The following is a 17,584-nucleotide window of genomic DNA, read 5'->3' as shown; positions in this document are numbered from 1 at the left end:
TGGCCCCAAAAACTTACAGATTTCGCTGATCTCAGCAGTTCCACATTTTCATGAAAATGTTCCCAGTTTAATCATGATGCATCCTCTTTGTTAAATGATACCGAATTATATTTGCTAATGTTGTGTTTAGGATTTTATACTCATGTTCACCTGTTCATGATTTTTGTGTCTTATTCTGTCTTTGCCTGATATTTGTATTCAGTTTACTTCAGGCTTCATGTAATGATCAGGGGAATGTTTTCGTTTTATGTATTCTCTGATTGATTATATAACAGTTTGGAATGATCCATTTCTTGAAAGTTTGGTAGTATTTAACCATAAAATCACCTGAGTTTGGTGTTTTCTTTGTGGAAATATTTTAAACTGTTGCTTTAATTTCTTTAAGATTTTTTATAGGACTGTTTAGGCTTTCTGTACATTCTTGAGTCATTTTCTGGTAAGTTATAGTTTTCTAGGAATATGTCCATTTGTTTGCAATTTTCTTGGAATAGAATTGTTGATAATATTCTCTTATTAATATGTAAAATCTCTTCATGTCTAGTACAGTATGTCTCCATTTTGTTCCTAATATTGTTTCTCATACCGTTTTTCATTTTGATTTGGACAGTCCTTCGAAGAATATCTTTAAAGACCAACTTCTAATTCTGTTGATCTTGCTATTTTATTTTTATTTTCTATTTCATTATTTTGTGCACTTTGCTTTATAATTTCCTTTCATCTACATTATTTGCTATTCTCTTCAAATATCTTTAGTTGGATACTTAGTTTATTAATTTTTAGGCTTTTCTGTTTTCAAATATAAGCAATATTCTACCAGTTTTTACAAAGAACTGTTTTAGCTGTATCCCTTAAATTTTCTTATTTATATATTTATATCTATTAATATTTTTATGTTATATATGTATTTCTCATTGGAACCCATAATGAAGTACTCTCAGGCATTAAAATACCTTTAAACAGTTTCTGAAACATTCTTAAATTATATTGAATTTTTAACATTTTTTATTGTGAAATATAACATATGCAGATGAGTAATAAATTTCAAAATACAGTTTAACAGGTAGTTATAGAGCAAATTTCAAACTGGGTTACAGTTCTACATTTTCACGTATTTCTTTCTAGCTGTCTCTCTAATACGTTAGAGACTAAGAAGTATCTATATAATGATTCAATACTTATGATCAATTTGTTAAATCCTGTCTTCTCTGTTACAGGTCCTCCCACTCATTTGATCATTCTCGCAGTCTTCAGGGACATTTGGGCAATGACCATTCTAACTTCTTTGTGTTGACAAGAGGTGTTGATATTATGGATTGGGGGATGCAGTTGGTTGATATTCTTGGGGAGACTGGTACCTCTGGATTTCAGTGTTTATCTGGCATGGGAACAATCTGGAGGTTTTAAGTTTCTGAAAAATAAACTTAGTGAGTGAAACTTTTGTAGAGTCTCAGCTAGAGCCCAAGGTATTCTTTAGGGTTTTCAGGAATACTATTGGTTGGGGCTTGGCATAGCATGACAATTTGCGATATCTAGCTGAAGCTTACATAAGAGTAACCTCCAGAATAGCTTCTCGACTCTATTTGGAATCTCTTAGCCACAGGAACCTTATTTTATTACATTTCTTTTCTCCCTTTTGGTAAAGAGAACATTTCAATCCCATGATGCCAGGGTCAGGCTCATCCCTGGGAGTCATGTCCCATGTTGCCAGAGGGGCTTACACCCCTAGAAGTCATGTCCCACATAGTGGGGAGGGTAATGAGTTTATTTGCAGAGTTGGGTTTAGATAGAGAGGCTACATCTGAGCAACAAAAGAGGTTCTCTGGAAATGATTCTTAGGCATAATTATGGGTAGGCTTAGCTTCCCCATTACAGAAATAAGTTTTATATGAGCAAGCCTCAAGATTGAGGGCTTGACTTGTTAAATTGGGAGTCTCTGATGCTTGAGCATCAGTTGAAATGATCATGTGATTTTTTTCCCTTTGGATTTGTTAATGTGATGTATTACATTGATTGATTTTTCATATGTTGAACCATCCTTGCATAACTGCAGTGAACCCTATTTGGTCATGGTGTATAATTCTTTTAATGTGCCTTTGGATTCTATTTGCACATATTTTGTTAAGAATTTTTGCATCTGTATTCTTTAGGGAAATTGGCCTGTAGTTTTTCTTTCTTTTGATATCTTTATCTAGTTTTGGTAATAGAATGATGATACCTTTATAAAATGAGTTAAGTAGTGCTCCTTTTTCTTCAATTTTTTGAAAGAGTTTGAGCAGGAATGATGTTAGTTCTTTTTGGAATGTTTGGTAAAATTCCCCTGTGAAGGCTTCGAGGCCTGAGCTTTTCTTTGTAGGAAGGTTTTTGATGACTGATTAAATCTCTTTACTTGTGATTAGTTTATTGAGGTCTTCAATTTCTTCTCGAGTCAGTATAGGTTGTTCATGTGTTTCTAGGAAATTGTCCATTTCCTCTAAGTTGTCTAGTTTTTTAGCATACAGTTTTTCATGGTATCTACATGACTTTTTTTTAATTCTTTGGGATCCATGGTAATGACCCCCCTTTCATTTCTGATTTTTTTATTTGCATCTTCTCTTTTTGACTTTGTCGGTCTAGCTAAAGTTTAGACAATCTTGTTGATCTTCTCAAAGAACCAACTTTTGATTTTATTGATTCTCTTTGTTGTTTTTTTGTTCTCCAGTTCATTTATTTCTGCTTTAATCTTTGTTATTTCTTTTCTTCAACTTGCTTTAGGGTTAGTTTGCTGATCATTCTCTAGTCTCTTCAGTTGTTCATTTAGGACTTTGGTTTTAGCTCTTTCATCCTTTTTAATGTATGCATTTAGAGCTATAAATTTCCTTCTCAGCACCAGTTTCACTGCATCCCATAGGTTTTGTTATGTTGTATTCTTGTTTTCATCATCTCCAGATAATTACTGATTTCTCTTTCAATTTCTTCTTTGACCCACTGATTGTTTAACAGTGTGTTGTTTATCCTCCATATATTTGTGAAAGTTCTGGTTCTTTGGTGATTATTGATTTCCAGCTTCATTCCATTATGGTCAGAGAAAGTGCTTTGAATAATTTCTGTCTTTTAAAATTTATTGAGATCTGTTTTGTGCCCTAGCATATGATCTATCTTGGAGAATGTTCCATGAGTACTAGAGAAGAATGTATATCTTGGTGTTTTGGGATGTAATGGTCTATATATGTCTATTAGGTCTAATTCATTTATCACATTGATTAGATTCTCTATTTCCTTATTGATTCTCTGTCTGGTTGTTCTGTCTATAGAGGAGAGTGGTGTATTGAAGTCTCTGGCTATTATTGTAGAAATGTCTATTGCTCCCTTCAGTTTTGCCAGTATTTGCCTCATGAACTTTGGAGCTCTTTGATTAAGTGCATAAATATCTATGATTGTTATTTCTTCTTGTTGGCTTATCCCTTTTATTAATATATAATGTCCTTCCTTGTCTCTTATGACATCTTTGCATTTGAAGTTTATTTTGTCTGATAGTAGCATAGCTGTCCCTGGTTTCTTTTGGTTAATATTCCATCCTTTCACTTTCAGTGTATTTGTATCCATGGGTCTAAGATGAGTCTCTTGTAAGTAGCATATAGATGGATCATAGTTTTTAATCTGTTCTGCCAATCTGTATCTTTTAATTGGGGCATTTAGTCTGTTCACATTCAAAGTTATTACTGTAAAGGCAGTACTTGAACCAACCATCTTATCTTTTGGTGTTTGTTGGATGTGTTTTTTCCCCTCTCTCTCTTTTTATCCTTTGTTACCCTTACTTATATTTTTCAATTCTGTGTCCTTCTCCAAATCTCTCTCTCCTTTCTTTTTTTCTCAGCTGGTAGAGCTCTCTTCAGTATTTCTTTCAGGGTAGGTCTCTTGTTAACAAATTCTCTCAGTATTTGTTTGTCTGAAAATTTTAAACTCTCCCTCACTTTGAAGGATAGGTTTGCTGGATAAAGAATTCTCGGCTTGCAATTTTTCTAAGAATCTTAAATATATCATACCGCTGCCTTCTCACCTCCATGATGCCCATTGAGTAGTCAGTACTTAGTCTTATGTGGTTTCCCTTGTATGTGGTGAATTGCTTTTCTCTTGCTGCTTTCAGGACTTTCTCCTTTTCTTTAACATTTGACAGTCTGATTAGTATGTGTCTTGGAATGGGTCTGTTTGGATATTCTATTTGGAATTTGTTGGGCTTCTTTGATTTGCATATTTTTTTCTTTTGTAAGGGTTGGGAAGTTTTCCCCAATTGTCTCCTCAAATACTCTTTCTATCATTTACTCTTCTCTTTTCCTGCTGGGACGCCATGATTCTTATATTTGTGCGCTTCATGTTGTCGATCATTTCCCTGCAAGCCATCCTATTCATATTTTTCCATCTTTTCCACCATTTGCTTTTATGCATTTGCATTCAGTTGCTTTTTCCTCTACTTCACTTATTCTTCTACCTCTTCAAATCTGCTGTTGTGTGTCTCTAATATGTTTTTTATTTGATCTACATTGTCTTTTCTTTCCATAAGATCTGCTATTTTTTAATTTATTCTTTTAAATTCTTATTTATGCTCTTCTAGTGTCTTCTTGATATCTTTTGTGTATTTAACCAATCCATTGAAGTTATTTTAGAGATTTGTATGTACTTCTTTGATTAGTTATTCCAATCTCTGTGTCTCCTCTGGCTTTTTAATTTGGTCATTTTGCTTGGCTCTATCTTCTTGCATGTTCATGTGCTTTGTGATTTTCTGCTGATTTCTTGGCATTTCATTATCTTGATAAGGTTATTTTGAAAGTTGTTTTCCCTTGCTTGCATAAGATTTTATAGTTGTTTGGGTTTGCATTCAAGGTCTTCTTTAGCACTTGGTTTAACAGTAACTACCAGCCAGACCAAGGCTAAGGCCTTCCTTGGGAGATGCAAGTTGATTTGGATATTTGGCAGAACAGCAATTTGCTGGAATGTACTTTCTCTGTCTTCCCAGCATATGGCAGTCTTAGGCCACCTCTTCTCCTCAAGCCTGCTTTTCTCTGACTGTGGCAGCCCAATGGGCAGGGTCCAAACCAGGTGAAAATCCTCTCAATGCAGCAGGTCTCTGTGCATGCTGGAGACCGCCAGTTCTGGGGGTGGTGGTGGACACTGTGCACTGTGCACCTCGGTGGAGAATCTGCTTGATGGCATGTTGGTTTGGTGATTTTCAGGCTTCTGTGTGGAATAACCTTGGGTGGTGGAGCTGAGATTTTTACCTTCCTTGGTCCTCAGCCAGCTTGGAAGTGCTTTGCTATTCATCAGCCCACAGAATCCCTGCCACCATGTACCCGCAGTCCTCTGGGTTGAGAGAAGAGCTCTTGGTACTTCTGTGTGGCTCTTTCCCTTGTCCCTGCACTCAATGGAGAAAGGATACAGGCAGCAGAACAGAGTGTCTCTCTCGCCTGCTAATTGTCAGGTTGGCTGTGCTTTGCTCTGTATCCCTTCTCCTCAGGGGAGGGCCACCAATCTTCTCCCAAACCAGGTGCCTGCAGAGGCGTACGTCAGGGTTGGGGGTAGGCACTGCGCACCCCAGCAAGGTGTCTGTGTCCCGGCTAAAACAAGTCTGTTGGTTCCCGAGTTCCCACACGGGAGCTCCTGGGTGCAGTACTGAGAAAGGTGATCTCCCAAGCTGGTTGTGGAGACGGGAGGTGGGAGTGTGCATTTTCTCCTTCACCCACTCCGGCCGGCATGTAGTGGGCAGCCCCAGAAGTGGTCATGAGTAAATGAACTCACCCCATCCTTTCAGTCATAATTTCTCCACTTTTTCATCCAGGTCCTCCCTATACAATGTAGAATTCCCTCTCTGGCCTCTCGTACTCTGGAACCACCGTCCCGGTTGCTTTCTGCCTTTTCTCTAGTTATTCCACTGTGGAGAAGTTAACTCTGCCTTTCCTATTCTGTCATCTTCCTGGTAGTCAGTAGCTGAGACTTGACCAGCTGAGTGGCCTAGGCAGGGAGTACGCCGAAAGCTGGTGGACGTTCCCCAGGGAACCCAACCACCACTGCCTCTCAACAGGTGCATGTGGGTGTTCCTTGTATCCTTAAATTTTGTATAGTGTTTTCATCATCATGCAGTTTTGAGTGTTATATTCTTTTCTTCTATATTCCATAAGTTATTTAAAAGTATGCTTTAAAAATTTTCCAAATGTATAGAGATTTTTTAAATTTTTAGTATCAGTTCTTTGAATTATCTTGAGACTTGTTTTATGGCCTAATACAAGATAAATTTTTTATAAATGTTCCATATTTTCTTGAGAAAATTATTACCTACATTGTTGGCGGCAAGGTTCAATATATGCTCATTAAATCAAGTTTGTTAATTGTGTTATCCAAATCTTCTGTATCTGTACTAATTTCTTCCCATTTGATTTTTCCAGGGTTTTTTCTTTCTTCTTTACCAAAGTATTCCAAGTACCCAAAACAGTTCCTTTAGTGGCATTCAATAATTATTTGTTGAATGAATGTATAAATAATTAAGAAAACTGTTGAAACTTCATACTATGGTGGTGCATTTGTCAATTTTATTCTATAGTTCTATCAGTTTTTTCTATATATTCTGAGTTTCTTTTGTTAGTTACGTATAAGTTTAGAATTTCTGAATTTTCCTGGTGACTTGAGTCTCTAATAGGAGAGACCTCCTCTAACCTTAGTGCTTTTTGTCTTAAAATCTGTTTTATTCTCTATTTATGTAAGTACCATCTAGCTTTCTTTTCGTTAGTATCTGCCTCATATATATGTTTGTATACTTTTACTTTCATCTTTTCCATTTCCACATGTTTAAGTGTTTCTTTTGTAAATAGCTTACACATATATACACATGGGATTTTTAAAATCCAATATGAGAATTTTAATCTTAGAGTTGGCAAGATTAATTCATTTGTTATGGATGATAGGATGAACATGGAGTGGTTTGTAAAATTTTGTGCTTTTTCTTTTTTTTTTTTCCTATTCTTTTTCTCCATTTTTGCCTTATATTTGAGGGGAAGGGTGTTAAGCGTTTTTTGTTTGCTTGTTTTCCTTTGTTTTTATTTTTTTATTTGCTTGTTTTCTTATTTCATATATTTCTCTTCATTGATTTCTAAATTGTATAACTCTTTTCCTATACTTTTAGTCATTTCCTTTGAAATTTTGCCATACATAACTAACAAAGTTTAATGTTTTAATCTCTTTCCTAAATAATATAAAGATCTTAAAACCCTTTATCTCTATTTACTCTCCCAGAACCTTTCCTTCTGATTTATGTGCTATAGATTTCTTGTGTTTTATTTGTCCTCTTTTATATTTGACCTCACAAAGTAGATATTATTATTGCTATTTTTATTAGCAAGAAAATCCTGCATATTTATTAGCATCTGTGGTTATTCTTTCATGTTTCTCAGTTCTTTCTTCTGAGATTATCTTCTTTATTCCTGTAATACATCCTTTAGAAGTTCCTTTAGGGTATGTATTGTGGTGGTAAACTTTTTCATTTTTATTTGACTGAAAATGTCTCTGTTTTGACTTTGATATAGAATGGCATGGTAGCCTTTAGCCACATGTGGTTAATTAATTTAAATTAACTAAAACAAAATAAATTTTAAAATTTAGTTCGTCATTGACAGTAGCCACATTTTAAGTTCTCAGTAGCCACATATAGTGAGTGGCTACTGTATTGGATGGTGCATATAGACATTTCTGTCATCACAGAAATTTCTATTGGGCAACTCACATCTAGAGTAAAATTTTCGTTAGGTGAATAATTCTAGAGTGACATATGTTATCCCTCACCACCATTTGGATTCAGACTCCACCATTTGCTAGTTTTTTGACCAGGGGCAAAGTATTTCATCTTTTTCTGCCTCAATTTCCTTATCTGCAAAAATGGAGTTAATATGATCTACCTTATAGGACTGTTGTAAGGATTAAATCAGTTATTATACAGCACATTGAATGGCGTAGAGTCTAATTCTAGTTATGTCTTCTCTCTCTAGATGCTCTGTCTTATCTCTCTAGGTGTTCTGTCTTGTCTCTCTAGGTGCTTTTAATATCTGTTTGCTTTCTTCTACAGTTTTAATTTGTCTTTGTACATGTTGTATTTCTGATGTTTGTGGATTAATGTCTTTAATCAGCTGAGAGAAATTCTCAGCTATTGTCTCTTCAGATGTTTTCTATCATCCCTTCTCTAATTCTCTCTTTCAGGGTTTCCAATTAGATGTGTTTTGGGCCTTTTCATTGTTTTTCTCCATATGTCTTAACCTCTAATTTCTTTTTTTAAATTTGTTCCTCTGTGCTGCTTTCTATATACTTTTTTTCTAATTTAGTTTTGAGTTTATTGTCTATTTCAGCCACACTTAGTCTGTTGTTTTACATTTTTTTACATTTATAAAAGCTCTTTTTCAAATATTGGAATCTTTTTTTAACCTTTTATGAAAATTTTCAAATATTTCATAAAGGTGAAAGAAGGGTTTTGTGCTCATTTTTGATAATCTTATTTTGTTTTTTTTATTTCATGTTTTATTTACAAATTTATTTTTATTCTGTATTTGATGCAGTATTTTATTGAATCTAATGTGCCACTATTTTTATTACTACTAAGAAAGAAAATACTTTATCAATTAAATTATGACACATACTCAGATGCCATAAATTATGTGTCCCAGTTTCAGAAAGATTAAAAAAAAAAAAGTATATATTAGAATCAACTAAATACAGTGATTCCATTATCTAAGATTCTTTGATGGGGAATGGTTAAAAGCTGCTGTATTAGTTGTTTTTGATGATTCCCATTCATCTCTGACATATGGTGGCTTGGTTCCTTGTGATTTCAGTGATCTTCATTTATAGACTCATAAATAGTTGATCTTAGGTGCTGGGAGCCTAAACTAGGGATGTTTTCTTTCAGGGAGGTAAATATTTTCTTTTGCAGAAAGCCAGGGGATGCTACTGATCTGGGACTTCTCTAATCTTAGAGGATCCCAAGCATTATATGAGAGTTTCAAGTTCAAGTTCTCCACCTGTCCCTGGACCAAACTGATATTAGTATTTATTTTCAGAGCAGTGCTGTCTTTTGGGTTTACTTATTGCTCACCCTTCCTTATCCTGGCTTCAGCTCATTTTTTTCTTGTGATTGTTGGAGTTTGGGGATGACTTAGGGAGGTTTTCCTTGGAATTTTCCTATACCTATACTTCCTATAAGGCCAGCAATACATCAGAAGCTTGTTTTATCCAGAATCAGTTTAGTTTCTAGTAGCTGGACTCCTCAGAGAATCTATTCTAGCCCACTAGCAGAAGGTTCCTTTATTGATTTTTTACTATAGATCTTAATCTTCATGAGGACAGAGACTGTTGTTCTTGTTCGTCTTTGTATCCTGAGCTACTAACATGATGCGTCAAGTATAGATGTTCATCACATGTTTGTTGAAACAATGAGTCAATTAATTACAAGTTCTAAGATACTTCACCGTAAAGCCTCTTTGAATTCTGAGATTCTTCCTTCATTTGCTTTCTTTGTCAGTAAATAGTACTGCCATCTACCATTCAGGCCAGGCTGCAAACCCTCACATCATTTTAAACTCCCTCCATTCCTTCATTGTACACATCAGATCAGCCACCAAATTCTGCTTATTCTACTTCCAAAATACATCTCTAATTTATCCCCATTGTAATTGCTTGAGCACAGGCCTTCAGCTTTCAGTATATAAACTCCTAACCAGTCTCTGATCTTGGCCTCACCCCAATTACCTTCCCATAATGCTGCTAGAATAATCATTTTAAAACACAAGTATGATCATCTCATTCCTGTGCTTAAGCTCCTTGAATGGTTTCCCATCCCTGAGAGCAGTTTGTCATCACAATGCAGTGTCATATGATTTATAGAAAAAGGTCATTAGATAAAGTTAGAGGATGAAGAGTGTCTTTATGTCTCAGCCAAGTCACCGCTTAGCAATTTAAAGTGTATGGAGTTTGCAACAATCCTACTTATGAAATCAGTCTGTGTGATTGTCACAAAGGGGTGGTGTGATTGATGAGAAGAGATCAGTCTGTTGACTAGTACAGAATGTCAAGTTTCCTTAGTCATTTAAGGATATGGTAATTTAGAGAGATGATTGTATAAAGCAGTAGTGTGCTTCCAAGTGAGGTACAGCTTCCCAAGTCCCCTAGCATCCTCTTAGAAAATATATAGCTGTGAATGATGCCACCCAACCTAGAGTGAGATTTTGCCAGGCACTCTTGGCAAGACACTCATTTTACTATTTTCATGTTTGTTTTACCAATGTAAACAGGTATTTAAAATTTTTTTTAAAACAATGTTATTTTTAAAAATAATATTACTAACATTGTAAGAATAGTAAATATTTTAAACATGAAATAGTAAATATACTAAAATTAAAAATAAACAAAATATGTTTTTAAAAATAATATATTAGCATTGTAAGAAGAATTTCAAACAGTTACAAAAAAGTTTACAGTGAAAAGTGTTTCTCCTATCTCTAAGCCTACTTCCTGCCTGACTCAATTCTCCAGTCCCCCAGAAGCAGCCACTTTTACCATCCTCTTCTCTGTTCTTCCAGAGGCACTCTATGCATATGCAAATATCTTTATTCATCAGTATTTTAAAGTAATACAGTTGGAAACTCTTAACTTGCCGACAGTTTCAGGGCCTATGAGTGAATATAGCTAAGTTTTGTGGAACTTCTTTGGGGTCCTTTGTCAGTCAAGTTTGGAGTCAGGCTTTGCAATTTCAGAAGAAATCATATAAAGGAACAATTTGTCTTCATTATTGTGAAACTGATCCTCAAAGCAATATGCATGCCTGCCCTCTTACATAAGGGGAGATTTAAGCAGTCAGTTGTGTCTGTTGCTATTCACCTGGTGCCAGGCAGTCCCAACACATTCCCAGCATTTACTGTGAGACTGGATGAAGCACAGGTCAGTTTCCTATGAGCATCCCTCAGAATGCCTGAGCTTCAGACATGGGTTTCAAGGTTTTTTAAAGAATGAAATCATATTTAAACTTCCAGTATTAAAACAGATAAAATTTGAACCTTTCTGGTTGAAGAGGAGTGTAATTGCTTGTTTCTCTGCTTACCTACTTGCCCTTCTCCTGAAATTCCTCTGTGGAATTGATAAACATAGTTTGACTACACTCTATAGAAGAGTTTAGACTTATTAGCAGGGCTTGCAAGGTCCTACCTGATCTTTCCTTTACAAGTCTTTCCAGCTTCATAGTTCATGCCAAGATGAGCTGCTTACATCTTCCCGAACACATGCCTTTGAGTTATTCTTTCTGTCTAAGCTGCCTTTCCCTCATCACCTTGATGATGAGCTCCTGCTCGTTCACTGTATTGGAGTTATCCTCTCAGAAACTACCTGTAAACCCTAGGCTTACTTGCTTTATCTTCCTCATACCACTCAGTCTTGTTCAGGTCTTTATTTGCATGCTGAATTACTGTATTATTCTTTACCTGCATATTTCTTTCCCCATTTACAGTGTAAACTCATTGAGGGCAGGAACCATTTATGTTAATCTCTGTATCCCCACACAAAGTGCATGCACTGGACTAGGCACCAGAGATAGAATGGTGAACAAGACTGATGAGGTACCTGAACCTGCTCTCAAAAGTGTGCATTTTGGTGGAGAAGATAAAGAATAAACAAGATAGCAGTATATTGATTTGATAATTTTCAATGGTTATAAGTGTTACAAAGAAAACTAAAACAGGACAGTGTTAAAGAGTTGTGGTGTTGCTGGGGAGGAGGAGTGTTACTTTACTCGGAATGGCCAGGGAAGGTCTCTTTGAAAATGTAGTATATTTAAGCTGAGCCCTCAGACATTGGAGCTGAATCTTGAATAAGGAGAGCAAACTTCATGCAACTTAGGGTACTTCATTCCAGGAAGAGACCTGAGCCAAATGCTCATATCCCAAGGCAAGAATGAGTTTAGATACTGGAGGAACTAAAAGAAGTCAGTGAGGTGATGTGTGGGCATGCTAAGAGATGACACCAGAGAGCTAGGCAGAGGCTGGATTATCTGGGGCCTTGAAGGCCTTTGGAAAGGGGGTTGGATTTAATTTTACATGCAGTGAAAAACCATTGGAGGGTTTTAATCGGGGAGTGACACAATCTGATTTTCAGTTTAGAAAAATCTGATTTGGAAACTGGTTAAGAGGCTCTAGCAGCATTCAAGATGGGAGATAACAGTAGATTTCTACCGCAACTAACATTTAAAAACCAGAATTAAAAATTATGGTCATTTTAGGTTTGGGGAAAACATTAGTGTCTAGACCACTGGTAAAGTTCTGGTTAATGGCCGATGCTTCAGATCGACCGCTTATGGGGGTTAGGAGTATCCCCATCATCAGTCTCAGTTTTTACTGTTTTGCAATTGGAAAAAATCATGCTGCTCATGAGTCCATTAAAAAAATGTTAATTTTTTTAGTGGAATAGGAAATGGAGTGGGGATTGGGGAGAGGGGAGACTATCCTGTTGCTTAAAAATTAGAATTAAAAAGAGGGTTCCCATGTGCGGGAAAACAGCTTTATAATCAATGTAAAGGCATAAAAGGCATTGTGTTGGCAAAGATGTGTAAAAACAATAGCTGCTAATTTCACACCCCATGGGATGAGGGAGTATGAATGTGCTTTAGCTTTAGATAACAGAGTTGTATCCACTGGCCAGGCGGGTTTACAGAGCTTGTCCCTGTCTTCTGCCACCAGAGGGTTGGCAGGCCAGCCGCCAGTAGAGGTGTTAGCAAACCTACCCATTTCAGGCTTAATCTCTTCACCTGCCTTTTCTTTTTCGGTAATGTGTTCATTATTTGCTGAGCATTACTCTATTCTTTGTCTGCAAATTTTTTGTTTCTAATGCAGCTTGCTTTGTATGGGTGAGATATGGAATGGCACCAAAATCCGGCACCGTGGAAAGCCAGGGATTTCCACCCGGTGACAAAAGAATGCCGTCTTGACTTCAGAGATTGCCTAATCCCAGCTGTTCTGATAATGTAATTAAGGCTGCCTAATGTCTTTAATTTTGCAACCAGTTTGTGTGAAAAGGAGAATTTGGCACTCTGAAGGCTTAAACACTAAATAGCAATCTCAAGACGCCTAATTAGAATTCTCTGACATTAAGCTAATTGGTGAAACTGTATTTCAACAGCTTAACTTCTTTACTAATTTTTTTTTTAGCATTTTCATTGAAGATCAGTTGATGAGCTGTCAGTATTTTTTCCTTAAATATAATTTGCTCTTGTCTTAAGCAGGCTGAAAGGCCTCATACTAGCAATGAAAGGTATTGAATATTGTCACCAGCATTCCATCCCTTTTAATCATTTTACTCTTGACCTAAATAATGTGGTTATTGTGTGACTTGGCCTTACCATTTCTCACTGCTCTGTGACCTTGGAGAATACTATTTCTCTTAAATTGAAAACAAACTTACGGATGGAGAGGTTTATTTATGGGGCAATATTTCTATTCCCTGTGCTCTGATTTTTTACTTGTTCAGTACTAGGGACATTCCTTGTGTTTGAATCAGGGGCTACAATAAATTCAGCTGGGATCCAAAAAAACTTTGTCATAATTTGAGACACAAAAGTGTCTAAGTGTAAGGGGCTAATTAAAATAGAACTGAGCTTTTGTGGTTTAGGTTAAGGGCATTTGATTCTGTTCAGGATGCTCATTCAAGTTCTTTCTGCGAGTTTCCTCAGGAAGTTGTTGAAATGGGCTTCCTCATCCCCTCTTACCCCTCTGCACCTGCTTCGGTTCCCATATTCTTTCTTTCCCTGAGTGAAACTGCTGAGTCTGAGCGTAAGAAAGGATTAAGCTCTCAGAGGAGGAAGTTTTCTTTTTAGAATACTTCTGACATGGTCAATTCAAGTCCTACATCCTGACTTTCCTGTCTGCAAAGTTGATTTTAGTAGAAAAGTGAAGGATATGTCTAACTTAAGCAGGGGAAAACATAAAATCAAATTCTTCTTAGGAAATCCTCTCTTCACTAGTGGCTAGAGGAGAGAACTCATTTACTTTGAATATTGCCTTCATTATGAGCATAAAACTTCAGATGTAGTCGGTATGGAATTCGGAAAATCCTAAACTAACATAGAAAGATTTCACTGAGTCTCAGTGAGCATTCCTCTTTAAATAATTAGTGCATATGTAAGGCCCCCCCCCATAAAATTTTAATGTTTTCTTAGGTAACATATTACAAATATATTGAGCTATTTCCCTGCCTCTTTAAAGGGAAAAAAAAAATGCTTGCAAAGGGAAAACAAAACTGATAGAATTAAATTTTCAGGGGAGTTTGGTATTATATCTGATTATTAAAAAACTATGCTGCTATTTATTTGTAGGAAGACACCTGTTTAGTTTTGCCTGAATAGCTTAAAACCACCACCATTTTAAAATCATTTCTCCCAGTTTTATGGGTCAAGAATTCAGGCAGGACTCTGCTGTTTGATTCTTCTGTTTCCTCTGGTGCTGATGGAAATCAGTTGGTGGTATACTGCTAGAGGATAATGGGGAGGGCTGGGAGACTGAACTTAGCTGGGATGTGACCATTCCAGCATAGTGGCGTCAGGGTGGCTCAGGACCCCCAAGAGTGAGTGTTTCTCGTGAATAAGACAGAGCTGTGTGACCTTAATGATCTAGTCTTGAAAGGGACAGCATCATTTATACCTACTCTTTTGAGGGACACAGGTCACACCTCTCTGTATGTAGTTCAGGGATCAGCCAGGAATTTGGACAAATTTTATACACACACAGAATTTGGGATTTTCCGTTTGTGCTTCTCTCTTTTCTGGGACTTCCTCCTTACTTTCCAGTTACTGCAGTAGCTCAGATCTTTCTCTAGTTCTTCAATCCAGTAAGACTGCTGGTCTCTATCTGAATTTTAGCTTTCCAGTGTGGCTTGAACTAAAGCCTGCCCATAGGTGAAAAGCCTTACAAGTAGGAAATGCACCCAATGCTATCTATCCCCTGCTAAGTGTTTGCTCCAATTTCTGCCTGCTTTTGGATACTCCTTGATGCCTTCAAATAGTTTTTTAATATTTTGTCCAGAGTTTCTCATTGTCATCTGTAGGTGGGTCCATCTGATACGAGCTGCTCCACCAATTCTGGAAACAGAGCCATCCTAGTTTTTTATTTTATTTTATTTTTTTAATTGCTTACTATTTCATCCCATTGGTCTGTCTTCCTTGCTCACACTGTTTTAAATATGTCACCATGGCTTAATAGCATTCAATTCTTAATGCATAATTTTTAACATTAAAAAGAAAGATTTGCTACATACATCTAAGCTATGATGGGTACAAATAAAATGAACAGCCACAATGCCACTACTTAACGTAAGAATTAGACATTATCCATACTGTTCCGCATACCAGTGTACTTCTTCCTTATTCCATTCCCTTTCTCTGTCCCCCACTGTCCTGAATTTTTGAGTTTATTATTTCCTTGATTTTTTCTTACATGATTTACCTTTTGAATTTTAAATTTTAAAAATATCTTGTAAACAATGTATGTTTTTTCTTGTTTTTGAACTTTGTAAAAAGACCCATACCATATATATTCTTTGGCAACTTTTTCTTCACCAAATATTGTAAGATTCAGCTACATTATTTCATGCCACTGTTGTTCATCTGTTTTCATTTCTGTATTGTATTCCATTCTGTAAAGATATAAAAGTATGACAAATACCACTTGATCAAGGACTTTATTTGGTTCCGTGTTTTTTATGTTAACCTTTGTATGTATGTCTCCTGGTACCAATATGCAAGAGTTTCTGCGAGTAAGATTTCCTAGCCATAAAATACGTAAATCTTCAACTTTGCCAGAGAATATCAAACTAATTTTCCAAGTATTTGTCCACTGTATATGAATTCTTGATGATCTCCATTCTGTGACTTATTATCAAACATTTAAATTTGTGTCTGTCTAGTGAGTATAAAGTAGCCTCTCCTTGTGGTCTTAGTTAACAGTCAGGGTTATTTGCCATTGTTGTTTTCTCTTCTTTGAAATGCCTTTTGGGTTGTTTGTATTTTCCTTATTAATTCTCTTCCATACTTTCGTTTCTTGTTGTTGGTTTTTATATCTTTTTTTGCAAAATTGAAAGTTAGGTCACTGATGAGTGAAATCTAAAAATCAGGGAGAGACTTGTCTAAATTTCATGTCTTTGAATGCAGGGACTGTGCCGTCATCTTTGCTGTTATTCCCATCACTTAGCACAGTGGTGAGCACATAGGCAATTATGTACATATTTTTTGTACAAGATTTTGAAATATATTTTCATTTTTTTTTCAGTTTTAAGCAGTTTCTGTATCCTAATTTCTAGCAAATCTTTAATCATGACCTAAAGTTTGTCAAAATAGCCTACTAATGCACTTAGAAATTTCACTGTATACTTTTTTTGTTTTTTTAGCTTTTATCTCTTCTTTTTGAAGATTTGTTCAAAAAATTTAATTCTGAAATGAAGAAGATTGCAGACCAGGTGATTCCTAAGCAAAGAGCAGCCCAGTTTGATGTCGTGAAACACATGCGTCAAGACCAGATTACCAATGGCATGGTGAATGCCATTTCTACTGTAAGTGTTCAGTCTTTCTTTGGGGGTTTGTAATTTATTTACAGATCCATTCTGTGAACTGGAAGCTTAATGTACTTGGACAGTGTAGGTGACAAATATTTATTTATTTTTTTAAATGGATGTTTACAAATCACAAGTTTTCTATTTTGAAAGGTAGTCCTCAGTTTAAATATTATCAGTAGGAATTTTGTTACCATAATAATTTTATTGCCAAATTATAGCTCCCCGCAATCTTAGGCAGTAAGAAAATAGGTACTTTTACACAGAGGAAAAATCTTTTAGTTTGTCCATTAATAGCCATTTTTTTAATATATACGTCCCTCCCTTTTTTTTCTGTAATAAAATTAAGATACTGAAAGCAGCTTTATTAATTGGCAACTCATGCCCAAACCAGTACAAATTTTTTCATTTCACTGTAGGTTAATATCTTCCAAGGGCTATCAGCCGTTCCTCATGTGAGTGATGAATTCAGTACTTGCCAGCTGCTATGTTTTCAAGGCCTCTAGCTATTCATAAAGGGTTATCAGATAGAGTTTTCTCCCTTTTTTAAAGCATAGCAACTATAAGTCTATCTGATGAAGTCTGGTTTACTTATTGTATGCCAGACATAAAATTAGTTTTATGGATGGGATTTTGCCCCAACAAAGGAATAGTATAGCGTAACACATTGATTCCCTTAACAATGAAAGAATTAGTGGCAGACTTGCTGCAATCCTTGACATTTAGAAATTTATAGTGGGTCTCCGTGCACAGCCGTTGTAGTGACAGCTGCATCTAAATTTGAGGTGAACCAGGCCATTGTGCCTATTCAGGCACATTAACTCTTGAGGCTCAAGCTTTTCTCAAGGTAGATTTCTGAAAATTTGAAGAGAATGCTCCATAGAGTGCTTGAACAAACTTCTGTTAGAATTGCTTTTCCTTGCTCATTTGTAACTTCACAGATTTTTCTGACCCATGATTTTCAGGTCATAATAGCTGTTTTGAGTAGATGTCT

General features: G+C 36.0%; 1 protein-coding gene across 1 annotated transcript in view; it reads left to right on the top strand.

Moving 5' to 3' along the window:
* The window catches only part of POLR3B (RNA polymerase III subunit B), a 161,656-nt gene that overhangs the window by 68,268 nt on the left and 75,804 nt on the right, over positions 1-17,584 (top strand). The window contains exon 13 of the mRNA XM_037846769.1: positions 16,429-16,590. Within this exon, the coding sequence (XP_037702697.1) occupies positions 16,429-16,590 (162 nt within the window). The remainder of the gene's footprint in view (positions 1-16,428; positions 16,591-17,584) is intronic.

The sequence above is a fragment of the Choloepus didactylus genome, chromosome 8, assembly GCF_015220235.1.
Source record: "Choloepus didactylus isolate mChoDid1 chromosome 8, mChoDid1.pri, whole genome shotgun sequence".
Classification (NCBI taxonomy): domain Eukaryota; kingdom Metazoa; phylum Chordata; class Mammalia; order Pilosa; family Megalonychidae; genus Choloepus; species Choloepus didactylus.
This window is presented reverse-complemented; position numbering and strand designations above follow the sequence as displayed.